This window comes from Myripristis murdjan, chromosome 19 (genome assembly GCF_902150065.1).
Source record: "Myripristis murdjan chromosome 19, fMyrMur1.1, whole genome shotgun sequence".
Classification (NCBI taxonomy): domain Eukaryota; kingdom Metazoa; phylum Chordata; class Actinopteri; order Holocentriformes; family Holocentridae; genus Myripristis; species Myripristis murdjan.
In genome coordinates this window covers 7,325,042-7,352,551 of record NC_043998.1, presented here as the reverse complement: position 1 = coordinate 7,352,551, position 27,510 = coordinate 7,325,042, and the positions used below count along the sequence as shown (strand labels likewise).

General features: G+C 45.0%; 1 protein-coding gene across 8 annotated transcripts in view; it reads right to left on the bottom strand.

The window, feature by feature from the left end:
• The window catches only part of tcf7l2 (transcription factor 7 like 2), a 99,654-nt gene that overhangs the window by 34,605 nt on the left and 37,539 nt on the right, over positions 1–27,510 (bottom strand). For 3 of the 8 annotated variants that reach the window (XM_030077741.1, XM_030077743.1, XM_030077742.1), the window contains exon 5: positions 25,132–25,191. The exons of the other annotated variants lie outside the window; for them this stretch is intronic. In XM_030077741.1, coding sequence (XP_029933601.1) covers positions 25,132–25,191 — 60 coding nt within the window. The remainder of the gene's footprint in view (positions 1–25,131; positions 25,192–27,510) is intronic. 8 annotated transcript variants of the gene reach the window in all.

The following is a 27,510-nucleotide window of genomic DNA, read 5'->3' as shown; positions in this document are numbered from 1 at the left end:
AGTGCTGTAGGTGACTCGGGGACTTCAAAGTCTCGCACCCAGCCACATAAAACAAGCCACTTTGATCCCCGCTCCGCTCCTCGGATCTGGAGAGGGGGCTTCAGAGGAACCCCCCAATTCCACTCTCCTCTCTTCTCCCACTCACCCGAGGCTGGGCTTCAGCGCTCTCTTTCCCTTCTCTTTCCCTTCTCTTTCCCTTTTCGCGTCTCCAGATGCCCCAAGAACCGGCAAAGCGCCGGCGCCGCGCGAACGTTCAATCACACCACAATTTAGAGAACAGTCAGCAAGAGGAGAATACAGCGGTGGAACAGTGGTGCAGATCTCTCCTCTGATTCACCAAGAAAAGGAAAAAAAAAATACCCAACACAGACACACACACACACACACACAGACACACACAATGCAATATGATGTGAAAACATCACTGCTGCAATACAGCGGCCATCTAAATATATTGGCATTAAAATTCACTGTCGATAAGAAGGGGATTCTTCATGCCAAATACAGCATGTAATAAGGTCGGGGATGAGAGAGACAATGCAGAGTGGTAGATAGCAGTGCTATTGTGTGGTGAATACATCCCCTTCTTTGCTTAAGGCAAGTCTTCCCACCAACATTACATACTGTGTGCTGCCAATCACACCTGCCTTTTTTTTTTTTTTTTTTTTTTTTTTCATTTTGTGCCACTGGGTGGAGGTAGTAGTTAATGTTTTCAACACACACACAATATCACTGTAATATACTGAAATAGAAACAAATCAAGAGCGGCCCACAGAACACTTGCTCCTCTCTACCAACCAAACCCATTATGGGATAAACATAAAATAGAAACAGGGAAACAAAAACTAAACTAAAAAAGAAAAAAAAAGAAAAAAGAAAAAAAAAAATTCCTCTGCCTCCTCATTCTACTTCAAGACGGTCTGCAGAATTGATTTCAACAAGCCGCACTGTAAACACTAGAGAAACAAGATCTCAGGTTCCCTCTCCACCGAGTTGCTAACCTAGCAGGGCTGAGTAAAATAAATATTAACAGCTAAATTAATCATCGGCAGGACAGTGTTTGCGCTCAGGCTCCAGTGCTCACAGGCAGTGTGTGTGTGTGTGTGTGTGTGTGTGTGTAAGAGCGTGTCTGCGCTTGGAGTGCCGGGACTAAGCTGTGTCTGTTTAATTAAGAGGGGTAAAGCAGATGACAAATGCGAGACAGTTAAACATTTAATGTGTGCTTATCTCCCCCCTCATTTATTTAGTTGGGAGAGATTCAGAGTGGGTGGCGTTTAAGAGTGATGTGCCGGGGAAATGCCGGTGGATTAGAATGCAGCCCCGTTTGCCGTGACAAGTCAGCAAGCAACACACAGCCATTTCCTGACAATTGTTTTGACGTTTTGCAACTTAATTCTGTTTGATGAGAAAGAAAGGGATTACGTGATAAATCAAATAAACACAAATGTGGATTCTGCTATGCAGCTGATGGTGAAAAGCAAAAAAAAACAACAAAAAAAACAAACAAACAAAAAAAAAATTAAATGAGCTTTAACTTAAATGACACGGTGTCAATTATGAATAGATTTTTTAGCAGCACTGCCTAAATTTCATGTCAATTTAAAACACATGTTTTCAACACGCAGCAGTATCAAAGACCCCGGCTTCTCCTTCATTTCACCTGACAAAGATTTTAATTTTTTTCTTTTTCTTTTCTTTCTTTCTTTCTTTTTTTTTTTTTTTTTTGAATGATCCGCATCTTATATCTGGTGTTGATGCACATTGCCTAGAGTCAATGTCAAATCCCAGCTCCAGCAGTCCCGCAATAAATACAGAACGAACAGCGCCCGCGGCACACACATCCCTTTACTCAACCCACTTGCAATATCTCACCAAAAGTTATCGCTTCCAATGTGACAATGTTAAAATAAAAAATAAAAAAATAAAAAATTATATATATATATATATATATATATATATATATGGTGGAGGGGGTGGTGGGGGATGGATGGGGGAAAGAGAAGCTGTAGCTAAAAAGCAAAAAGAGGGAGAGGGAGAAAAAGAAGAAAAGGAGGAGGAGAGAGGGAGAGAGAGAGAAGGAGAGAGAGAGAGAGAGAGAGAGAGAAGGAGAGAGAGAGAGAGAGAGAGAGAGAGGGAGAGAAAAAAGCCCTGTGCCACGAGCATATATAAGAGAAACCTTCACCAATTAGTGGGGAGAAACGGGAGAGGGAGCTGCCGCGGCGTCGGCACTCAAAGAGCCAGGCCTCGCGGCGAAGCTGTCATGTCGGCAGGATTGATCAACAGGCCTGCTATTTCTAATGGCATGTTGTCATGAAGCTGCAGCCATGGGGAGCCACCTGCCTCAGTCCTCACACAGCACTGTGTGTGTGTGTGCGTGCGTGTGTGTGTGTGTTTGCGTGTGTGAAAGATGGGGTTGGGGGTACTGCAGCAGCCATACCTATTCTGTGCCCATATATCTTTTACTAACAATTTGAAAACGGCCTGGATTCCTCCTCCCACTCTCTGGCAGTCTACCTTGCTATCCCTGAAGGTGTAAGAATGTGCCATGTGCTCCTGGATTGTTCTTTATTTTCACAGAGCCAAGCCAAGCTATTGTAAAATCCAACACAATGGATACAAAATGTATACCAGGCAAAATGTAAATGAAAGCAAAAGCTCTCAGTAGTCTCCGAATAATCAGTCACAGCATAAAAATTACATACATGCAATCCCAATATATATATATGTATATATATATATATATATATATATATATATATATATATATATATATATATGTATATCCCCGCTTTATTTATTCATTTTCATCAATTTCACTTTCTTCATGATGAATGTTTTCACTGGGCAACAAATTAATGTCTCAATCAGACACTATGAAACACTGCATTACATGGGTAAAATGATTCCGAGTTATCATCTGAAAGGCATTGCATTTGATTACAGCTCATTTCTTTTATATAAAAAAAAAAAAAAAAAAAAAAAAAAAAAAAAAAAAACGGCGAACAATGGAGATGCATGTGCAAAATGCCATCGCAGCGAACGCACAATCAAACAAAAGGGAATTGCTTCGGAAAAAAAAAAAAAAATGGCACGTTCATCTTCATTTTTTTTTTTTTTGGTAATACGGCAATAATAATAATAAAAAAAAACAGACAGAAAAAAGAAAAACGTAAGGCTTGCTTCGTATTTTTTTTTTTTTTTTTGCCTCGGCGGCCAAACAAGAGTGGCCGCGCTAACAATAAAAAGTCAAATAAAAGTTACAGAACTTGAGAGTTCAAGGTAGCGCTGGCTACTTGGAGTGCATGTCACGTACAGTTAACCTTTTTATCGGGCCTGCCTGTGGTCTCATCAGTCGATGAAATTCTTTGCCCGCGGCGGTGGCTTAGCCGAGGGACACGGACCAATAGAAAAATATTTCATTGTGTTAGCATTTCAAATGGCGAGTGGAGGGTGGAGATGAGGGCATTTGGAGGGGTGGTGGGGGAAGAAGCTCTAACCGATCATTGCCAGCGGAATTAATTGCCTATTCTGAGAATAATGTCCCTTACCCACGATCCTCGGAGGGCCGAACGCTAGCGGAGGCCACTTTTTTTGTGTGTGTGTGTTCGGTGTCTTCAAAAAGAAGAGCGCTTAGGGGGACTGGCCGTATTAGGGGTTTAGCTCAGTCCCCTAAAGGCCGGGAAAAATAATCAGAAGCGCTGAACCAAACTCAACTAATCCGCACCCTAATTAAAAACGCAGAACTCCATTACACCTCGACGTAATGCGAATCGACAAATAAACACTTTTGAAGAAATCAAAAAAAAAAAAAAAAAAAATTGCATTTAAAAAGTGATACATTTTATCTAATAATTTTATAGTAATTAGATGAAATCCGCTGGAAGAGAGAAATCGAGAAGCAGAGCGAGCTAAAGGAAGCGGGTTCAGCCTTCAGCCGGCGCTCGATAAATGGCTCAAGATGGAGCGACCCTGGTGGTGCTTCTATCCTTTTATTGAAGGGGATTTAAGTTCAGGCTCTGTTACACATTGCCCAAGCATATGCAATGACCCTAACTGATATCGGTGCATCTTTTAGCCATATCTTAATCTAACCTTTCTAAAGCTCTGCGGCTTTTCAGACTCAAAACAGCATTAAGAACGAGCATTGTTTGGAGCGAGGGAGGAGGCAGCCCTGGGAGACGAGTCCACAGAATAGCTGGGCCTGAGCCGGGGCAGGAGCCCTCTGGAAAAACAGCTGCTTATGCACTCCAATCAGTGGGAAAACAAAACAAAAACCCAACAGCTAAGAAAGCGAGGAGAAAAAAAAAAAAAAAAAAAGATTTGAGATTTTATTGTGGTGGAGGGGGCATCCCAAATGCTCCATCCCTCCATATCGACCGCTACGGGCCTATTGCGTGCTAGGTGTCAATTTCATCCCTTGGCAGACGGACGGGCGAATTCGCAGCAGTCCCCATTACACGCCTCTCCTTCGCTCATTGTGAATTCAGTCAACGAAGTCAATCTTATTAACTTCCGCGCTGGTTCACACATGACATTTTCTTCAATTTTCTCGCCGACATCAAAAACATCAATTAGCAGCTCGAAAATGGGAAGGAGCGAATGACAGAGTCCGATAACGCCAACTTATTTGAAGCCGAGGGTAAATCTATTCTCCGGTTTTGAATGTGTTCATTACAATTGCATTTTCAAAGAAGACCTCCAAATAGCAAAGAAATTAAATTTATCTCCTAGAAATGTCCAGAAATTGTTTTTTTCCTTTTTCTTTTTTTTTCTTTTCTTTTTCTTTTTTTTTTTTTTTTAATCCTGTGTCTATCTCTCGGCCTCAGTGGGTGACACAAAGCATTGTGGTGCCGCTTTTTCTTTTTCTCATTAGAACAGATCACAACTCCCACAGAAGTTGAAACCCTATACTCTAACCTCTAAAATAACCCGTAAAACTGACAGATTTTAAAAAGGACACTAGCAATTCTTTAGGAAGGAACAGGGAGCGATAAAGTACCCTGCTACTGACCTACAGTTTCCACAAAAAAATAAACAAATAAATAAAATAATCAAAAATACTGGAGCATTATAAATATCTATTTTTACCATACAATGGGATTTATTATCTGATTATAGAAACAAAACACAGCTTTTCACAGCTTTACAGGAAAAAACTACACAATAGCTGTGTTTTTACATGTCGATCTTCACATATGCATTTATTATTTGGATTTATAGATGCAAGGCACTGAAAACGCTAAATTTATGATCTATACAGCACATTGGGTTTTGCGTTATTTTATTTCAAGAGCTATAGAGTTTGGCTTTTTTTCCTTCTTGTTGTCAGAAGATACTGAATCCTTGTGGTAATTAAGACTAAGTTAAATTATGTAAATAAAAAAAAAACAAACAAACAAAACAATAACAAAACTGAACTGCAGTCCCAGGAAGAGATATTTTTGGGAATATATATATATATATATATATATATATATATATATATATATATGTATATATGTATATGTATATATATATATATATATATATATATATATATATATATATATATATATATATATATATATATATATGTTGTTTGTATGAGTAAAGCTATTTAGGAAAATAACTGAAAAGTATTATTAAGAATTCCCTTATTTCACTCTTTGGTGTAAACATTTACAAATACATTTCAAATGTTAAAGGATTTCTCATTCTCCTGACCCCTTTTTTTTTTTTTAAAAAAAAAAAAAAAAAAAAAAAAAAGGTATTATATTATGTTGCTGGATGGAAAGAACTGTTTCTGTTACATGCAAAACAAAAACATCTAAGAAAAAAAACTCAACTTCCACATTAACTACCTTTTTTTTTTCCCCTCTCCAGTCTCATTGATCATTTCCTGCTATCCCACATCACGGTCACATCAAAATGTGAAATACAAACCTACACATTAATGAAGCTCTCATGGCTCAACTCTTCTGCCTCCCATCACTGATGAACATGTAACCCAATAAACCTCGGCCAGTAACCTTTAAGTAAAAAGCTATTTTTTGCCGATATCCAAACATTGTCAGACGGCTTCCTCGTGCTTGAGTTACATCTCCGAGGGGGTGAACAAAAGCAACTTTAGTGGCTGCGGAAAGACACTCGTAATGCAAAGTGGGGGGGCGGGGGGTGGAAGAGGGCCGGTCGCATGCGGAGCCGCGCGGATCACGTTCCTCCGGCCCATTGATTTCTGATCTTTTGACATTATTTAGTTGCTTTTTATTTTCTTGCTCGTCGTTTCTTGCATGTCACAAAAGACAGGAATGTCCAAACAAGTGATGGTGGGGATATCTACTATCTGTCAAAAGAGCAGGCTTTTCCCGGCATTAAAGCGACCGAATGCTCTGACGCAGTGCCGAGAATCAGCGGGATGAAAATATCACTCTTTATAATGGAGGCTAATCAGATTTCGGATGCTGCTTGCCTTCTAGCAAAGAGGAGGCGGTAGTGCGGGGCAAAGAGGGCTGTAACCAATACACTTCTTCGAGCTCGCCGCCCTCCTCTCTGACCTCAGCTCACAGGGCCTTGCACATTTTGTCACATGGTGCCGACTTCTAACGCACAGAAAAGGAAAATAGGTCACATGAATACTGTAAAAATCAAAATAAATGCAAAGTGGAATTACACTAATTTCTGCTGTAAACAAGCACGGCTGAGGGGCCAGGGCAGGCACAGGACGAGGAGGTGCATCTCTTAACGCCGCTGTCGGATGAATGCTGAACACACACAAGTGATCAGTTCCATTAAGCGGGGATTTGATCATCTCCCCCGCGCGCTTTCACAGCCCGGTCTCCGATTAGATCACTGTGAAAATGGTCAAATGGTTGTGTTTATCTCCCCGTAATTATTTTGATGCAGATGACAGAGATTGGTTGTTTGCATGCGGCTTGATGAGTGCGCACGCTCTGAGCCGGGACGCGCGCGCGAGACCCCCGCAAACACACACACAACACACACTCACACACACATACACGGACGTGGACAAAGCTGAGAAGTGCCTCTCCACGCCATTAACCCATTAAATCGTTTCGACAGAGGCCTTGCGAAAATAAAAACAAATAAATAAATAAATAAACGGAATAAAAACAGGTCGGGTCAGCGCGCGGTGTACACGCAATTATTGTGCCATCTTGCTGCAGTTGTGAGTAACATTAATGTTCTCGTTGGGTGACACTAATGGACTTTCAATGAGATCGGAAAAACAAACCCCAGGCAGGCATGGACTGGGTTCAGCTAAACTTAGAGAGCAACCACAGCAGGGACTCAGCCCTGCCATCTTATCTTGCAAGCGAGTAGGGGGGGGCAAAAAATGCTGAACTCCCTCCCATATTGATGAAAACTTGAGAGCATCATTCGAAACCCGGGCGGGGCTCGGGGCGTTCGAACAAACACCAGTTGGGCATGCACACGTCCATGTGCGGAGAAATACCAAAGTCACTGGAGCACCTACCTTGAAATTATTCTGAGTAAAATATCAGTTATCTGAAATGGACACAGTCTTTGTGTGACTCCTTTAAATCACTCTCAGTTAAAGACGCTAGTAACTTTCTGAATGATCAGTGAATGGCTTGATGTCTGCAGTATTTTGCACGTCTCTCCTGGAGTGGCATTGGATCGTGTTTTTTACACCACTGACCCGATCAGATAAAGGCCTTTTCTCGCCTTAATAGAGCCATTCCGCAACTTTGCACAAGAGAAACGTTGACTTCTCCATTCATTTAGGCACAACTTATGCCACCGCCGCTCGCTTCTCTCTCCAAACAAGGCACCTGACCTCCGCGGTGTCAGGCTGCACAAAAGACACGATCACTGAGTCACTGGCTCAGCATCTGTGTGCATTAAGGAAGGCAAACACGGCCGCTTTCACAAAGGAGACGCTTTGTCATTTCTCGAGTGCCGTAGCGCCGAGGTTACCCACCGCATAAGTGATCACCTTGAGTAAAACTGTCTTAATCCTGAGGAGTTAGGATTTAGGGGCAGATTTGCCGTCAGTGGATTGAGGCTTGTCTGTGGTGATGGGTCCTCTCTCTCCCGGCTCGTCCCCCTGTTGTCAATAATCACCTCTATTTCCGCTCCATTCAAGTCGGGCTGTGTCACTAGATTACCGGCCCCCTCGTATCTACCTTTCCAATTACTTTTAAGAGTTTTGGACGGACAAATTTGCACTTTCATGTCCCGTGTTGGCGGATGAGTTGCTGCTGCCGGCCATGAAAGGGGAGTTTTTAATGAGCTGAGCTGAGGTTAATTGGTTTGCTAAGATCCTCAGAGTCATGTGCCTCTACACGAAATTAAGTCCATGTCCTGGAGTTTCCCTGGACTTATTTAATAACAAACACTTCAGCCCAATTTTCTTTTCCCACAGAGACGGGGGACATGCGGGGAGGAGGATGGAGGTCTTTCAGTTTGTTGGTTTGCGCTCATGTTGCTTCACTTTGCCCTCCCAACGCATAAACATCTGTGTTTATGTTTCCTCAAAGATCTATGGTTCAGTGCCCGCTGTCCTGATCTTAACTGCATGTATTGCAGTGTAGAGCCAGCGATTTTCTGGCCCTTTTTTTGGATTTTAAAATGGGCAATCCTTTAAATATGACTACCATAATGATATTAAGAGCCTTGGAGTTGCACATCAGATTCTTGGAACGTAGTTTTGCTTTGTTTTAGCACTCTGCAGGTTAAATAAGTCGTGTTGCATCTCAACCAATCGGACAGAGCCTCCAGTTGAGGAATCAGAAGTGAGGCGTCTTTGACTCAATGCTACAAACTGCTTGATAAAAAACTACTTTCTAAGTTGTCAGTGAGATGAAATTGACTAAAATATGAGCAGCTGCACAGGACATGGGGTGCAATGCCGCCCAATGACAGTGGAAATCAAACCCACTTTTAGCAGCATGGACTGCTGACGTATACCCATCATAGCCGCTTTTCTGTCAACAAGGAATCACTGCTACATTTTTTGTTTTTTAATTATTTTCAAAACCTCATCATGATACCAAAAAATAAAAATAGCTATTATCAGTAAGTAAGGTAATAAAAAGATTGCACTTTATGAATTATTTGTAATATTTTCTTATAAAAGTTCTGATGTGATAACTACAACTACAGGTACATGGAATGCATACAGTACATCCACACATTTTTAGTAGTATTCAAGTAGTATTCAAATATAGTATTCAAGTAGTATTCAAATATTCTGTTTCCACTACAAACTGTGTACTAGTTCTAAAACCTGCAATTCATAATTAATCTGAAAAAGTAAACTGCATAGTTTCTGAAGGAAACTTAATAAAGCTACTTAATAATTCAGAAATGCATTTTGAAAAGGTAAAACTACTAAAAAAAAAAAAAAAAAAAAACACTGGGCTGGGTGAGCATGTCCCCTGAACCCCCAGTTGGTTCCTCATTGCATTTATGGGAAAGGCAGCAGTCGCTAATTCTGCTGAATCCTGGGCCTCAGAAAACCAGGAGAGACATGCACTCCCTCACATAAAGGTAACACAAACACACTGTAACACAAACACACTCACAGTTTCCTCCAGGGGGTTCATGCAGCACTGATCATTTGTGAATTCGGGTCCAGTTTTGACTCAGTTTCACTTCCAAACCGGCTTCTGTGTTTTAAAATGAATGTTTCTGCTGCGACATGTGAGATCATTCCAAACATGGCTGACCTCACAGCCTATGTATTTGTTTACAACGGGCCAAGAAGAATACACACGGTGTTTATTATTTTTATTTTGAATGCAGCCGCGGTAGATTCCCTGCAACGGGGGGTTGATTCAACACAGGGGGAGCCACCAGCGTTCACGCCACTATACAATAATCCTCCACAAATGACTGGGCCTTTCACTTGACATTAGGAACTACATGATGTGGATCTGCCTGGAGTAAAAGACCTTGTAATCAACACTGGTGCAAATGTGTTAAGTTCAGCCGCTGGTGGAGGGGGGGTGGGGGGGTTCAGTGGTCCTGACAGTGTAATTACGGGTTGCCACCACAACGCAGCGGCCAGCGCACTCAGCACTAATTCAATCCATCTTCATTTCCAAGAGCAACACCCCTACCATTGATGGATAGTTATCATTAGAGAGTGACAAAGCACTGAAACAACTGAGGCGTGAGGAGGAGTGTGTGTGTGTGTGTGTGTGTGTGTGTCTCCTCACACTGGGCCTAATGTCGGGTAGCAGGAGGATGTGTCCTCCTAGATACACACTATTGCCTTAGCTAGCAGGATTATATATTACTATGGGGATGAATAGGATGAATACGGAGAGACAGGATGGGGGAAAGCTTCAGGTCATGGAGCAAAGGTGCATCCTTAACACACACACACACACACACAGAGAGAGAGAGAGAGAGAGAGAGAGACTCGCATAGGAGTATGTGTACGTGTTCACACACACGCAGAAACAGTTTGGCTCAGAGTGACCCCGACACACAGAGAGGCTATGGCTCGACTCACCAGCCTTTTATAGCATGCTGCTCAGACTGCTGACAGACAGACTCACTCACACACACACACACACACATACACACACACACACACACACACACAGGTCTAGGCATTGGCTGCAGCCAAACACTAAACCACAGGCTGTGATTGAGGGAGCCTGGTCTGCTCCTCTATATTTTCAGTCTATATATTCAGTCCGCCCTGGGCTGTATATCTTAAATGTGTGCTCTGCCTCTTTTCCTAAAAGAAGGGGGGAGAGTGTGCGAGTCAGTCACTGGTGCAGCGGCGGGCCACTGAAATGAGGCCCTTCCAGTCTTTATGGGGCCTCCGGCTCAGCCACTGCATCATTACATGACTTTTAAACCCTGGACAAAAACACTGCGGATGTCTCACTGCCTTGTCTTTCCTGGCAGAAGCGCGCTCTCACAGCGCACACACACACACACACACACACACACACACACACACACACACAATAGATGTTGTTTTTTGGCTCTTTTCTGAACATGTATCAAGCTGCACGGCCTTCAAAACAAACTGCAACTCCAAAACTTTTCAGGGGGAAATGCGGCCCTAACAGGCGGTGAAGGGCTATAATGAGTAAATAACTCAAAGGGTGGGGGGGCCAGAAGAGCTTTAGCCCAGTGCTGTGCTCAATGTGATTATCTCCCCTTTCTGCTCGCGGGTCGCAGCTTTAGGGGTCACTGCAGCCTCACTCTTTCTCTCTCTCTCTCTCTCTCTCTCTCTCTCTCTCTGCCATTTCAATGACTCAATCGCGTTTGGAGCTCTCCATCGATTGCTCAGTGACCCAGCCGGGGGCCCATGTGGAGAGCGCCCGCCGTCACCTCGCAGCGCTCGACCGCGTCAGAGAGGGGACAGCCGGCATCATCGACGCCCCTGTCCGTCAGCCAGGAGGTGGTGCTACTGGGACGAGGAGCTCCAAGATGGCCGCTGAGGTAGCAGCTCATATCCTCGCTTGTACCACTGAAAAGCAGGTGGGGATTTGTTTGGTGGGTTTTTTTTTTTTTTTTTTTATAATAGTGGGGATTTTAAAAGGGTTTTTTGACACCTGGAGTTGTAGACACTTCCTCAAAGACACAGACGCACTCTGTTTTACTGTCAGTGTCGATTTAGCGGCAGAGGGAGCCGGGGAGGTTCACAGTCAGGTGATGCTGCCTGCTCGAATGCGTGAGATTCTCAGGCTTGTGAGCTCTTGTTCGCTTGGCTCACGGTGAGGAAGGAATGTGTTGCTACATCCCTCCAACCTCAGTGCACACACACACACACACACCCACCCACACACTCCAAAAACCTGATGCTTACTCATACACATTCTCAACGTGCTATTATATACACACGTGCACATAGGGGCTGGGCGAAACAGTTGAAATCAACATCACGATACACAACTTTTTTTTTTTTTTTTTTTTTTTTTTGTTTATACAAGACAATATGACTCATGTTTGCAAAATCACATGTTAAAAAAAAAAAAAAAAAAAAAAAAAAAATCAAAGTATTGTCTCTCCCATTAAACTGAATGGCAAAGTTAGGTGTGATGTCTAACAAAACTCAAATAATAAAATTCAAATAATAACTTGCTTTTGTCAGTGTTTTATTAACCATTTGCTTTTTATCATCAGTTTAGACAACAAAATTGTGTCACTATTTTATCATAATATGATTCTACTGCAAGGAGATAAACAATTAGGGATGAAGTGATATGTTTTTTTTATTTATCTATTTATTTATTTGGTTATCCTTTTGGGGGGCCAATTTTGAAATTCAGTGTCTTCCCACCCCTAACATCTGATATCAATATGCAACTTTCTAAGAATCGGAAAAGAAATTCAACTTTCAGACAAACAGTCATAAAATAATGTTGTATTTAACAGGCCATGTTAGTTTGTTTTGACCACTGTTGGATGAAGTGACACACATCTAGAAATTAGGTGCAAAAAAGGCAAATTTCACAATTAGTTAAACAAATGGACTGACACCACTATTGCCTTTTAAATGTGCTCTCAGCCAGTACCGACAGCCTGCAGTGCAACCCTGTAAACCACAACACTGAGTTATCGCCCAGCCCTGCACACCCATGCACATTTACATACCAGGACCAATTTGCACGCATACATCCAGGAGGGAGCGCAGCGGCCAACGTGCTGCAGCAGACTGGCTGGCCTGCCTGCAGACCCTGCAGTTTGTTTAGCAACACTCCTTTTGACGACGCCCGAAGGGTGCAATTAAGCCCAATTAGAGCCTGTCGGTTTTATTAAGAGGCAGAGACTGGCCAGGCTCGGGGGCAGTGAGGGGGTAGAGGAGGGAGGAGGACGAGGAGAAGGAAGGGATTCTCTAGCACCGAAGCTTCTGTTGGGGAAACGAGGCGAGCACGGCTGGGAGGACACCAACACAAACAGAGGATGGGAAAAAAACACATGACAGACGATTACACCGAGCGAGCCGCCGTGTCCGTGTGCTTCTGAGGCTCGATTCTCCTCAACTCTGTCGGGGTGAGCAGGACGGACCTCAGGTGCATGATCACCTTATCTTGCCGAAAGCCAATCACAGTACAGTTACAGTGACACGGTTTACTGAGTACCTGAAGGGATCAATGGATGACAAAAGCAACTATAAATACTCATTGGCTACAGTGAATGCAGACATGTGTGGATGCAGATGTCACAAAGCATTTTAGGAAGGGGGTGTGGGGGGTGGTGGCTGTGCAGTTATGTGAGCCTGCCCTGATATATTAGTGTGGATGTGAATAGAGCAATACAGCTGGCGTGGAACAAAAACTCCAGCGCATCTTTCATCAGCAAATCAAAAAAAAAAAAATAAAATAAAAAAAAATAGAACGCAAATGAATGTATCATTTTCCCCCCTCACAATTCCTTTTCCGTCGACCCCTCGACAGAGATGTTTACAGATAGCTATCATTCCCCCTCTTTTTCACATTTGCGCTTGGACATGTTTCAAAAGACCGGGCCTTTTCATCTCCCCTCTCGCTGTGAGGAAATTTGCTCCTTAATGGCTTTCAAAACAGGAAGCGCAGACAATAAAAGAAGGAGAAGTGAGAAGAACGCTCCGCTTCCCCCGCGAGTCCCCCCCCCCCCCTTCAGTCGACGCATCCTTTGCGGCGCTGAGTGCTGCAGCGTGCCACTGCCGCTGTGCCAAGGTGCCAACTGTGCCAGTCACACTGACCTCCATCTGCAGGCAACTCGATACCATCTCTCCAACCGCCGCGTACTCCCACTGAATGGCTCCGCTCAGTCACAGCAGAGTCTGAATGCCATTCAAGACTCGGAATTGTGTTCCGAGTTTGTGTGCTATTGTATTCTTTGTTCACAGCTGCTGTGTAAAAAAATCCTTTTATCACGCAACTGAATACTAAAAGGCTTGTATTGGAGGAATGCACACAGGAATACATTACTGCCAATGTGCAAATCATTCCACTATCAGGCAAATTAGAGTTGACTTTTCACAAGTCTTTATCAATGACCCTCAGAAGTGGAAGGTTGAGCTGCTGCGGACCGGCTCAAATTACTATTTAGGATGGGCTCTTGCCAAGTACTAGACTTACTACTTAATAGTATGTGTAGGTGTGTGTTTACTCATGTTGTATTCATAATTCCGCCTCCTGCAGGGCATCCGTGTCCACCGAGTGCCCTTGAACATGCCACGAGTAGTCTTTCTGCGCCTCAACTAGAAAGAGACCTGAAAGACAGCTACACACGCTTCCGCACAGTTGGATAAAACAAACCTTAACCACACAACTCAACCTCACCAAAGAACTCGCTTTTTTTTCAAAAGATGTTCAGAAGAGCGTTTTTTTTTTTTTTTTTAACACTCTCTCTCTCTCACTCTCTCTCCTTCGTCTGTGCTTTTTCTCCCTGGGTAAAACAAATGCATCATTTTTTTTTCAGTCAAAAAAAAAAAAAAAAAAAACAACAATCTCCACTCCCTCCTCTCCCTCCCAGTGTGCCGTTTCCGTGTACAGAAGTGTTCCCTCCCATTGATTTTCTCCCAGCCAGGGCCCTTCCCAACACGAGCCGCTTCCTTGCCGGTGTCATCTCCTCGTGCCATTCTCCTTTTAACTGTGCTTTACTCTAGTGGCATAATGTACAACTGCCAGAGAGGAAGGTGGGGTGGGGGGTTTAGGAGGTGGGAGTAGTGGAGGGGGGGGGGACGTTGGTTGTGGAAAAACTGATACATGTGCTCCAAAGTTTCAGCTATTGATTTCTTTTTGATGCAGATGGAGGAAAAAAAAGGGGAGCTGTTCAAAGCCGCGGAGAGCTCGTTTTTGATCACCGCTACTGTAGAGCCGGTCCGTTGTGTTGCCGGTCGTGCTGGTGAGGCAGTAGGCGCCGTGCGTGCGTGTGTTTGGTCTGTGCGTCGGATTCCCTTTGTTGTGCATTGTGTTCGGGCTCGGGCCCTCAGATGCCACGCGGTCAGTAGGCTCATTAAACGTAGTGACCGACGCGCGCCCCCCGTGTCGAGGCTCGCGGACGGGGCGTCGTCAAGCTGCACCGGCGCCTGGAGGAAATGCGAGTTCCCACGGAGCGAGAGAAAGTCAAAGTGGGTACATTAGGCCTACTGCTATTTGACGGGGAAAAAAAAAAAAACATGTGAGAAAGCACAAAGAAGGGCATGCCTTGTTGAGGGCACTGCTGGGTGAACACAGCCCAGGAAAATGAGCCTGTAATGTACAGTAAACTGAGCGATGGAAAACAAACAGTGGAGAGAGGGTGTGAAATACAGCGGGGGAAATCTGTGACGTGGTGACAGGACGCTGAAACCAGCGGCCGTGGAGAGGAAAGACATGCACAGAGCTAAGCAGGAGCCTCCGCAGCTCCACATCCACAGCGCTCTGCCCGCCCGTCCTCTGTGATGTGCGCCTGTGTCCACTGGGGGCTACAATTAGCCCATCAAACTCATTCCAGCCGGGAAGCGGCACCGCCTCTCCAACCCCCTTTTTCTGGCTCTCCGAAGCCCGGTCTCCTCCAAAGAGACAGGCAACTTGTAAGACTGGGGGAGGTAGCCTTTGAAGTGCCAGGCTCTGCCGAGGCCTCCCTTTTTGCTCGTATCAAGGCTGAGGAGATATAACAATTAAAATGGCGGGAGCGGCAGGCTGACACCGCGGTGTGCACACGTGCGGCTCGTGTGCCGCGAGCTTGCCTCACACGTTAGCCCTCGCAGGCGGAGGAGGGTGCCGCCTCGCAGCGAGCACTTCACTGACAACTGGTACTGGAGTCAAGTAGTGAATAGTTAGGTGACAGTTGAGAGATGTTCTTTATGTCACTGCTATAAATCTGTCCCTTTCCTGTCTTCATTGGCCAGCCTCTGATTCTTCTCTGAAACTTTTCTCAGTGTGTGTGTGTGTGTGTGTGTGTGTGTGAGAGCTCTCTGTGCTGCCGTGCTCATGGTTCAGATGGGCTGCCGTGTTATGTGAGCCCAGGTTGTGTAAGACACAGCTCTGCTCCTCTCTCTGCTCCGGTGGGGCTTGGTGGCAGACAGCCAGGTAATTACACAGCACTGACTACCAGCCCGGAGAGGAAGGCCCGCTACCGCACACACACACACAAGCATACACACATTCACACACATGCACACGAAGACAAAAAAAAAAAAACATCTATTTTGCATGCATAGACAGTGGAGTATACAGATCACACAAACCCACCTGCCCACCCTCTGCACACACCTGATATCTTTCTCCCATTCTCTCTCTCTCTCCCTCATACACACCACCAACACACACACACACACACACACAGGTGCTGACAGCCAGCCAAACACAAGGCCTGCATTATTTCAAGGAGGATTACAATGACTCCAATCTGACCCTGCCTCCCAGCCCCTGAAGAGCTGCCGGCCCCCCCCACCACCACCACCACCTCGCCGACGCCTCTGCCTTTTGGCGTGAGTGTTCCTGAATTTACTGTGTGGGGTAAAGGAGCGTCCGCAGCGTAAACAGGTGTGCGCTTACGCAGATGCTCGGCGGCATGTGGTTCGCGTTAGCCGCTGCGGTGTGGCCAGAGAGAGCGCTCCCGCCGCAGCAGGAGCCGAGCCCAACGTGTCATCTGGGGCCGGGGGTTTACTCGAGTTCGACACGGCGCGCTCGGCGAGGGGACTTTCCTCGAAATTCGCAAAAAAGTGGAAACAAATGACGACATCATTTGGCCTTGGCGTGTGAACTCCACTGACGTTCAGAATTTGGAATTGAAAGTAAACGCTTCCCAAATGTGACGCCTCTTCCCCTTACAGAGGAAACACTGAAGGGGTTACAGCTGAGGTTCTTTGGTGGAAGAAAAAACAAAAAACAAAAATAATTTCCTTTTTTACTTTCTAGGGTTTAATCTAGAATTCTAATTTGTTTTGTAAAGAGATAATAAATGGATCTGTGTGAAATCTTCATATTCAATTACATATTTGTGAGCCTCACTAATCTACCATTAAGATAAAAAAAAAAAAAAAACTCCACCTTGTTCATTTACCTTTGTTTTGTTATCCATCACACTCAAATTCAGAAGGTGCATACTTTTAATATGATCTCCACTGCTGAGCGCATCAGTGTGTGATGTTTGGTGATCATCAGCTCCAGCAGGCTTAGCACATGCTTTGAGTTTGCAGCCTAGAAAGTAAAAACAGCAACAGTGCAGCAGCGACTCGGGGACGTGTTATTATAAGCATGGGAGCCAAAACAAGAATCTCACAACCTTTTTCCTGCAGAGTGCATGAACACCGTGGACTAAAACGCCTGTGATAATTTAGCCATTTCATTCTGACTTGAAAAAAGCGCCACTAAGTGACTTGGCATAAAGGCGAGTAAACTACACCCCCAAAACAAAAGGTAAGTCATGCTTCAGGAACCCAGGAGGCATTCTCTCTCTCCCTTGTTGGTTATTCCAGACTTTCTCCAAAGAAAGAATCTTGTTTAAAAAAAAAAAAAGTGCCACGGATTCCGGTGAATGCCAGTGAGAATCAAGCGAGCCATTCATGCTGCCAGTTGATTTAGGCACGCCTCGCTACACACCAATCAGCCCGGCCCCGGCCTCGCCAGCCACTCACTTGTCTGCCATTCCAACACAAGATGGAGACAGTGCCAAAAGTTCCAATTAAAATATCCATTTGTGATGTGGGGTGCAGGAAAAAAGGGAAAAAAAAAAAAAAAGTACCAGGCTTTTTCGATAGCGTAGGAGAAAATACAACAAAAGCTGCCAAAATTCTGTGGACAAGCCACACACTTAGTTTTCTGTCTACAAAAAAGTAAATAAGCATGAAGAGTGTGTGCGTGTGTGTAAGGAGGATGTGTGTGCGACCCTCCATGTGTGTGTGTGTGTGTGAGAGAGAGAGAGATAGACAGAGCGTGTGCGTGCATGGGAGTGGGAGCGTCTTGTTATGGAGGAACAGAGCATGTTGCAGATAAGAGGGCGCCGCTGTTCAAAGGGAGAGGCAGGCCGGTAAAGCGCGCACCGATTCGACATCATCGCCTCACTGTCCCTTAATGAGCCTGGAGAGGGAAGTCTGTCTGGTGTCCATAAAACCCGCTCCCGTCTCGCTCCAATCACGCCGCCGGGCTTTTTTATTCAAATCGCGCACACAGCTGTCACACAGCCAGTCCGGCCGCGCTGTTTATCTTACTCCGGGAGGATGTTAACAAGACAAATGAAGGAATAAATACACAAATAATGCGTTTAGGTAATGTTAATAATGTATGAAATGGAAGCTGCGTTTTGACAGTAGCGCTGCACTAAGGATTCCTCCTAACTTTGGTGACAGGCTTGTTTACTCCTTTCCCAGGATGCAGCTCTCTCGTGATTTCTTTTCAGAAGGCGGCGTCTGGCCAGTGCAGTTTCTCACTGATGGGAAAAAGGTTCAGGAGGGGGAGGGGGGGTCACAAAGAAGGCATCGCGGCCGCTGATGGCACCGCGGATTGTGAAACGCTTCCCGCCCCGCGTGTCAAGGTCGGATTCACACAAGACGCCGCGCTCGTGATGTTACAGCGGCCGTAAAGTTTTGCATCCGAGCGCGATCTGCCCTCGTTTTGTGTGTGAACGCCGCTATCCGAAGAATAAATGTCGCCTTTGCACCGACAAGACAGCGGGCGGCTTCAATGTCATCGCTGATGTCATCGCGCATGGCAAAACTGGTTTGACCTGGCAACCTATGTCGGAAATTAATTTCAGTCTCACTTAAATCAAAAAGCGATGTTCTCCTTCTTCGCAATATCTGCTCTCCATCATCACCATCATCTGGCCATGACACCCTCTCCAAATGCTCTTCAGTTACCATCAACTCTCTGAGGATGCTCATAATTTCACTCTAACTGCATGGGGCTATTAGCACTGTTTTTGCAATGATGCTCATTTGCATAGAAATTTTGCACGAAATGTATGCATATTACCTCATTTCAGTGTGTGCAAATGGAAAAGGTCCACACTGTTTGTTTGACACACTGCAAAAACGCAAAATCTTACCAAGATTGTTTGTCTTATTTCAAGTCAAAATATCTCATTACACTTAAAATAAGACATGATCACCTCAGAAGTAACTTGCTTTTAGACAATTTTCACTTGTTTCAAGTGAAAATTTGCTTGTTTCATTGGCAAAATTTGCCAGTGGAAAAAGTGAAAATTCACTTGAAATAAGTGAAAATTAGCTAGAAACAAGAAACAAATTTTGCCAATGAAACAAGCAAATTTTCACTTGTTTCAAGCAAATTTTCACTTGAAACGAGAGACAATTGTCTAAAAACAAGTTACTTCTGAGGTGATTATGTCTTATTTTAAGTGTAATAAGACATTTTTGACTTGAAATAAGACAAATAATCTTGGTAAGATTTTGAGTTTTTGCAGTGCAGCATAGTCAGAGGTGCATTTCACCCTTTGTGAGTTTACAGTTTCCTTTTTGTGTCATTTGCACGGGTTCAGTGGCCATAAAAGCCGCGCAATCCTTTTGTAAAATTCGCCTGAGTTTGGACTTCTCGCCCCCCCACCCCCGTGCCAAACAGGCTAAATACCTGAGCAACTGAGCCACGTTTCACCTCGTCAAAAACCTCAGTTATGATGCTCCTCCTTAATCCCATGGAATTCAGCCCTCGTTTTCACCCCGTCACATTTCCCTTCTGCTATTACATGAGTGATTCCAGTGGCATCTTAATAGAGCAGTCAATTAAAAGTGATTTTTTTGGGGAGGGGTAAGCTGGATAAATAAATACGAAAGCATGTGCACACCTGCACAGGTATGTGAGAGCAGGCAGACTGCAGCATCACCTGCCTCCACAAAGTGTCCCAAATATCCAAGACTATTAAAAAAAAAAAAAAAAAAACAGAGGGTGGGGGGGAACAAAAACATAAAAAAGACTGGAGGGAGAAAAAAAAAGATGCTCAAAGAAACTGACTGGGTAGGAAAATAAGTCTCACATCAAATTTCTTCCCGGGCCGAGACAAAAGAAGGGCTTGGCACTCAGACACTGTCGACTACACAGGCTGGAAGACGGAGAAGAGAAAATAACAACACACACATCAAAACCGGAGCCAAACAAATCCAAGAAAAGTTCAGATAGGTCTTCACTGGAACTGCTGAGAGGAACGGAATCAAATAAATTGGGGGGTTAGTCTCGTTCGGGTTGGCCCGACACAAACCTGAAGAGACTGTCTAGAAAATATGAAGAGGCGAGAGAGGCAGGAGACAATGCAAAGTGACTCGGTAAGCAGATACCCGGTGTTTACCCCGGCCCCCCCCCCACCTCCTCTCCCCTCCTCCGAAAGCTCCTCTGCTGCCATAAGGGGGGTGGGAACAATAAACCAAATTCAAGGCAGCTTAAGCGATCGCTGGAAGCAGTCAGCATTCCACTGTCCATAACACACACACACACGCACACACACACGCACATACACAAACACAAAGAAACACACGCGCTGAAACAAGGTGTTAAACTTTGACAGTGACAGTGTGTTCAGGCATGACTATAAATTGTTCTTTGGGGAATGTGGTGGGGCTTCATAGCTGCCTCATCCTTCCTGAGGCTGGCTCCTTCTTCTCTGCCCTCGCAGGAAGCTCTCTCTCTCTCTCTCTCTCTCTCTCTCTCTCTGCCGCCCTGCGTGTGTGTGTGCGCGTGTGTGCGCGCATCAGAAAGGTGACATAGTGACTGCGAGATCACTTGACAAACCGGCGCATGGCAGCGCACCAATCCTTTGTTTTCGCTGCCGATACCAATTCCAAGCGCTAGGCCTATCACTTGGGTTGGTTTTGCAACAATAATGAACACGTGTTCTTTTTTTTTATCTGCGGTGGCAACTCAAGTCCTCTTACTTGAAGTTGCACGTGTGTGCTGGTACCACACTATAAAACTAGATATCATCTGGGATTCTGGATGTCATAATGTGGTGATAAGGCATAAGTGTTGTCCTTTCCCACTTTTAAAGGCCGCAGTACAGTAAAGAGGTCATTTTCCGAACTTATTAGACTGCTTTTTCTGATGAAAGCACCAATATATGTCTCTACAATATCGTCACAATATTGATACCAAGATACAGCGATGTTTGATTTTCACATATCATCCCTTCCTGGTAATAACATAAAAAAGGGTACAACTGATCACCAATAGAATAAAGCATCCCATTTCAGCACATCAATATTTTCTGAATTATTAACTACCCAGTGATTTTATTTATCTGTGCCATCTATTTCAGGTCCTGAGGCTGGCCTGTGGAAGCTCAGGAGTCTCTCTCGCCGCCTTTTCACCTTGATTTGCAGCGGCTCTCCTTCAACAAATTCCAACACAACACAATAAGTTATTTTAGTGGAGAGAGCAGTGCCTTAAGTGCATGTTGTGCTGATAATTTGTTTGTGCACACAATTGCTTTCTTGTGTCCCAATCTCAACGTGGCCAATGTGCTCTTACTGACTCTTCCAGATCAGAGAAACAGTTCTCCTCCGCTGCTGTTCCCATTTTCATTCAGCTTGTTGTTGCTGTATTGAACAGCCTCCCGGGTAACACCAAGCCCCGCCTCCAGCTTGTTGTGATTGGTCGGCGTGTGCACGCACAAAAATGAGTGCACTCTTGTAAAAAGCCAAACGTTTTTGACATCAGAAGGTGCTGGGCCTAAGAAGGACTGTGTGTGAATTCACACTTACTTGTTCCACTATTCTGTGAACCCCTTTTTTGACCAAACAAAAGGCAATGATTTCATGGTGCTCAAGTACAAAACTGATACACATACTTACACACACACACACGCACACAGAGAAACTGAACACACTCATAACCAGTCAAGAGCCAAAGACTACTCTAAATTCTGCAGGCCACCCCAGGGATATTAACTAAATCACTTCACCCCATTCTCAAAAGTTCACTTGCAAACTTCCTGGAAAAGGGAGCAGACATTTCTCAGGAATAACAAAGAGGGTTACTGAAAGTAATAACATTGTGTTTAATCCCACACAACTCTGCCTCGTACCGGAGTGAGAACAGCGAGCCGAGGGCGGACTGCAACAAAAACAAATCGCTGCTCCCGCGGACGGATGCGTGTTAGCGACGCATGATAACCGAGATTTCATCTGCGGAGTCAAATGTCAGGACGTCTGTGTGCGGCGAAAAATCCCCCCTGTGACAGCGCAAGTGCAATTACGCAAATGTTGCACCATCGTGGGGGGACAGATAAGTAGGAAAACCACAAAACGAACACACAAAAAAAAGGAATTTTTCAAAGGACAAAGTGGAGTAAGGAAAAAAGTTGTCATGTTAAAAGTGGATTTCCCCCTCCCTTTCCTCTGCCCCCCCTTCTACCTAGATCTCCTCCTCTCCTGTGTCTCAGCTGAAACCTCAGCCCCTTCCATACGGCTGCTGGGAAAAAAAAGGAGGTCACGGATCGCCTTACCCCAGCCTGCCTCCGTATGGCCACAACCACCCCCCCCCCCCCAGCCCTTCTCACTCAAAACCTCATTCCATCACTGTGGCCAAATCCGCCACATCCATCCTCCCTCCTCCCCATTTCATTTCTTCCCTCCCTCCTTCCCTCCCTCCGCCTCTCTCTCTCTCTCTCTCTCTCGACTCCCACCCTCCCCGTGCCCTCAGCCCAGCGCTAATTGGTAAATCTGTTGAACCATGCCAGCCCCAACAATGAGACACCTGGAGTTCTGTCAAAACAAGTTTCCCTGTGAAACGGCCTCCAGTGCTAATACAGTAGCGTAGGGGAGCCGCCGCCTCCGCTGTCGCTCATGGGGCCGACCACAGAATGGAGCCGGGGGGAGCGGGGCTGAGACGCCGGGGGGAGGGATCGCGCCGGCTGGGGGGAATTAGTCAAAGATGACGACAGCCAATGAACCGGAGCTGTCAATCTGCTGGGAACGTGTCCCCACGAATGAGGCTTCCCATCAGTGTCATTTGTGAACCTTGATCCTGATTCTACCTGCATGAACTTTAACCAAAAGGTGATCACCACGTCTGCTAGGTTATGTTTTTTCTTCATTTTGAAGCCTCTAATCCCAACGCCGCGGGTTAAATAAGGAGACGATGCCGCGTGTGCAAACGCATGGCAGTGACAAACCGATTTGACCTGCTTCTGGAGAGCCCTCACCTTAAACTCGCGAACGCCTCGCACGCTGAGACGGTGCATGCAGGTTTACACTGGTGCAGACAAAGGCGTGTTTGTAAGACACACACACACACAGACAGACAGACAGACAGACAGGCACACCCAACGCAGATCCTGCCCTACCTTGTCAAACAAGTTCTAGCAACAGCACTTATACAAGAGAGGGGAGGGGAGGCAGGCAGCAAGTTGACGTGGGAAGATTTTTTTTTTTTTTTTTTTCTCCTCCGTAAACCCAGCACACTGCGCCGTCGCATTAAGGGCTGTTTGTGTTGTCAAGCATGAGTTTAGATTTTTTAAAGGCTTGTGTTGTTTATTGCCAACGCGGGCGCTCCGGAGCGAATAAAAAAAATCAACACGCAGCTGATCAGTCAAACAATTCAAGGAGGCGATCCTTGGAGCCGAGGTTCTCTCCAAGGTCTCCTTCGGGCTCTGCGGCGGCGGCCTCGTTCCCTGCGTCGGCCGAGTTGAACCCGACTCGAACGAGGCTTATTGATCTGCTCGGCACAAGCCAGCTCTTTACCACTAAATTCACTCTCCGTCAATTCTTCTTCTGTTCTTACAGGTCTGCGTTAATTGAGACAAAGGGCGTTTAACAGTGACAGAGCAGAGAGCTGGACCAAGGCAAAAATATCTACAAAGGATAAAGACAGGAGAGCACTACTCTTGTCTAAAACCGAATAGTAGAGTAAAAAAAAACAGTCAGGTCAGGGGAATAATATCTTAGATGAAGCAAAAGTTGTCCATCCCACATTCTACAGGCTGGTTGGAGATCCAGAGGAACACTGATATGGATAAAAAGTCCTTTATTCGACGCATTTAGACTCTAACAGTCTTCTTCAGGGTTGACTGTGCAGAGTGGACCTACCTGACTCACCTGCACAGAGTGGGATGAGCGATTTTTGTAGTTTTTCGCTTCATCTTACAACAAAAAAAACGATATTTTTGCATAGAGGGCCACGAGTCTTAGTCCGTGGAGTGCAGCATTATTTTGCGTGAGAGTGAGACAAATCTTAAACCAGTATGCTTCATCAGTGCATCCACACACAATAATGCACGCTCACATTAGCCGCATTGCACGCACAAATACACACACTCGTACCCTCACACATACACCGAGTGTTTAATCAATGAACCTCCTACCATCCTGCCAGCTTCCATTCAAGCCCAGATGCTATCAATAAAGAGAGTCCTCTTCAAAACAGCTGCTGAAGAGAAATGGATAGAAAGACAAAAGAAAGCCCCGCACACATAAACACACACACACGGGACACACACACAAACGCCAGGCACATTCACACACGAGCAGATAATACCAAAGTGTGAGCCTACAGTCCGCAATCTTGCGACAGTGGCTCTCAGAACTAAAAGACACATGTTGTGATGTTGTTAAAAAGACTCTACACCACTGACACTGGTCTTTGTCCGCAGAAGGGGAAAAAAAAAAAAAAAAAAAAAAAAATGAGAGCTGGATTCACAGCAACATCTCCACCCATTCAGCAGAGTATCCTTGTGGCTCCTCAGACGAGAACGCTGCCGTCTTCACCAAGGACTGTCACTGTCACAGCACCTTGAACCGAAAAACCCCCTCCAAGAACAAAGGCCAGTTAGCTGCGTGACGAGAAGCGGCGCCGGCGAAACAACATGAACCGCACCGAGCCGATTTTGAAAAGCCGGAGAAAACGACACCGCGGCGACAAGCACGGAAGAGCTGCACGCGGCTGCAAGAAGCATGCCTGTGAATGTGTGCAAAAACTGACACCTTAGTCAAGTTTGCCTGTTCAAATGATCATCAACCCCGCTCCCCTTTCAAAATAAGAAAACATCTGGATTGACATTTTGGAAATTACAAAGCAAATCAGCAGCAGAAGCAGCAGCACAAAGCAACACAGCACAGCATGATCATCATCATCATCACCAGGATTTAGCTAATTCATTAGTTGTTGTTGTTGTTGTTTTTAAAAAAAATCATCATCATAATCAGTTATCAGCTGTTAATTGGTGTGTGGCATCAACCAAAGAAATCTAACAAGATATTTTTGGAATTCAAAAGTCTCTCACCAACTGAAATTGGTGAAGGCTCAGATCTGACTGTCCGGGGAATTCCAAGCAGAAGGGCCCCTGAAAGGCAAAGACGGACGTTCCCAAGTCACACAATTATATCAGCTCTCCATCTCTCTCTCACACACACACACACACACACACATACCTGCACACAATCGTAGCCTACCAGATATTTTTTTTTTTTTATGCAAAAGCAACGTATTCTCACTAGACATAATGCATTCCCCTGCCTTTTGAGTTATTTAACCTACTACTTCCTCTCTGCTGGCTCAGCTTTCTCCAGGGTGTGTGTTCGGCCCCATTATCACTCGCTTTACACAGAGAGAATAGGAGAACAACTGGCTCTGCGCTGGTTACATGGCTGTTTGCACTGGCTGCCTGGTTGTTAGAGCAATATTTCACTTTGGTAGAACATTTTGCGCTCCGTAGCGTCCGCACCTTCGTGGACGTTCAGGAGCAGGCGGCTGCTCCGGAGATCCACTGTCGCCGCCGGCGTTCAGCACCGGTTTTATCCCGAGGTCTAAACGGTGATAAATGCAAACAAGCAAAGTTGACTGACCCGCATCAATGGAGGTTTCCTGTTCATAGCATCGACCACCCATCAAACGCTGGTAGACTATGCGAGTGTTGGGTAAATGGAAGCAGTTTATCAGACACTTTGTCATGTAGAAATCAGGCTGCCGGGAAAAAAAGAACCTCAAAATATAAATGAAAGTTCACGTGGTTACAGTGATAACAGAATACAAAACTTCAACTCCCACCAATCCTCGCATTTGTTCGGCTATTCTGATTGGGCGTAAGTTTGGTGACCCTGCATTCATTAAAGAAAAAAGATAAAATGCTGTAATTTGTTCATTAGTGGGCAAGCTGTCTGCCATAGGAAATGAATGGCCAAAACTTCCGAAGGCTCCAGGGCGCAGAGCTTTTGACCTGCGTCCACGCACCAAATACGGAAAACGTGCGTCTTATTGAGAAGAAGCGGCGCGTCGGTTTTCAAGGCGCTCCGACTTTACATTTTTCCGCAATTCCAGTTTGAAGTCGGAATTCCGGACGCAACACACACGAATGGTGTGAGCTAGAGTGAGTGACATCACGGCTTGAGTGCAGCAGCCCTGAAAAATCGTGTAAAACTTTGGTCTTTTACTCGCTCCCCCGGCCACAATTTTCACTCCACATGTACAAATTCGGGTAAAGTAGTAGGAAAACTAGTTGTGCTTTGAAAAATGTAAAAACAAAAGCAAAGTAGCTTCAACTTTTTAAACGGTGACCCTTAACGAGGCAGGAGTGCCAGCTCTCTCCCCCATAGACTCCCATTATATCTGGAACCCAGAATCTGGGGAGAGAGGGAGAAACACACACTTTTTCAACTCGCCGAATCTCAGGCATTTTTGGGAGTTGGAAAATAATTTTGACACAGTTTGAAAGCCCAAAGCGTGACCTTTCTCATGATACATTTTATTTTCTGCTCGGAAACCGCGCGCTGCGGTTACTCTTCCAGCTTGCCCACGCAGTTTCCCCAGAAACTGCACAATTCTAGTTTAATGTGGTTTTCCTTGTTAACACACTTTATGTTCAAAATTTCTCACAAAAACACACTGTGTGCATCCATGAAACCTATTAAACATGTTGAAGGCATTTCCTAATTCAAAAGACATTCGCAAATAAGTTGAATGGTGCATTATTCACATCGGTGTGTGTCATCTGCTGGAAGATTATGTCATTTTATGTAAACCAATCGGTGACTCTGTTTTCCTAGTGTGCACTATAGCACCACAAGTGGTCACAAACTACACTGGGTGCCTTTAATTGCACAGTGAAATCCATTTTCTTAGGTTTTGCAAAGTACATTCATGCGGTTCTGCCATTTTTATTTTCACATTGTGTGGAGAGAGAAAAAAAAAATAGTGTCTGGTAAAATGTCCAAGTCTCCGGTAAATTTTTACAACCTGCAAACACACTGGTCGGTCCAACAAAAGGTTACTTTCAGATCCTGAAAGTGCAGTTTTAGAGTCGATTTTGAATGAAAGTGAGAACGCGGCGCTGACTGCGGGTTCCCAGGGCAGCCACTTTCCAAAGCTATTCACACTGCGCTAAAATTGAAGCTCTTCAAATATGAAAAGTGTGCACTTAAACTCTGCCTCCGCCTAACCTTGTAAGCCGCGCAAGTGCAACTCTCTCCTGAGAAGGAGGAGGAGGAGGAGGCATTCAGACAGAGGTGAGCCTGGTGGATGTGCATCTAGAGGAAAAATCGGATCTGAAGTCAGTCTGAAAGATGTCGGGAGGATGGAGAGAATGAAAATAAGGAGAAATGGGTAAGGGACATATTGACTTGGAAAAGAAAACGGGGTATGCTAGTCACAGAGAGAGAACATGCAG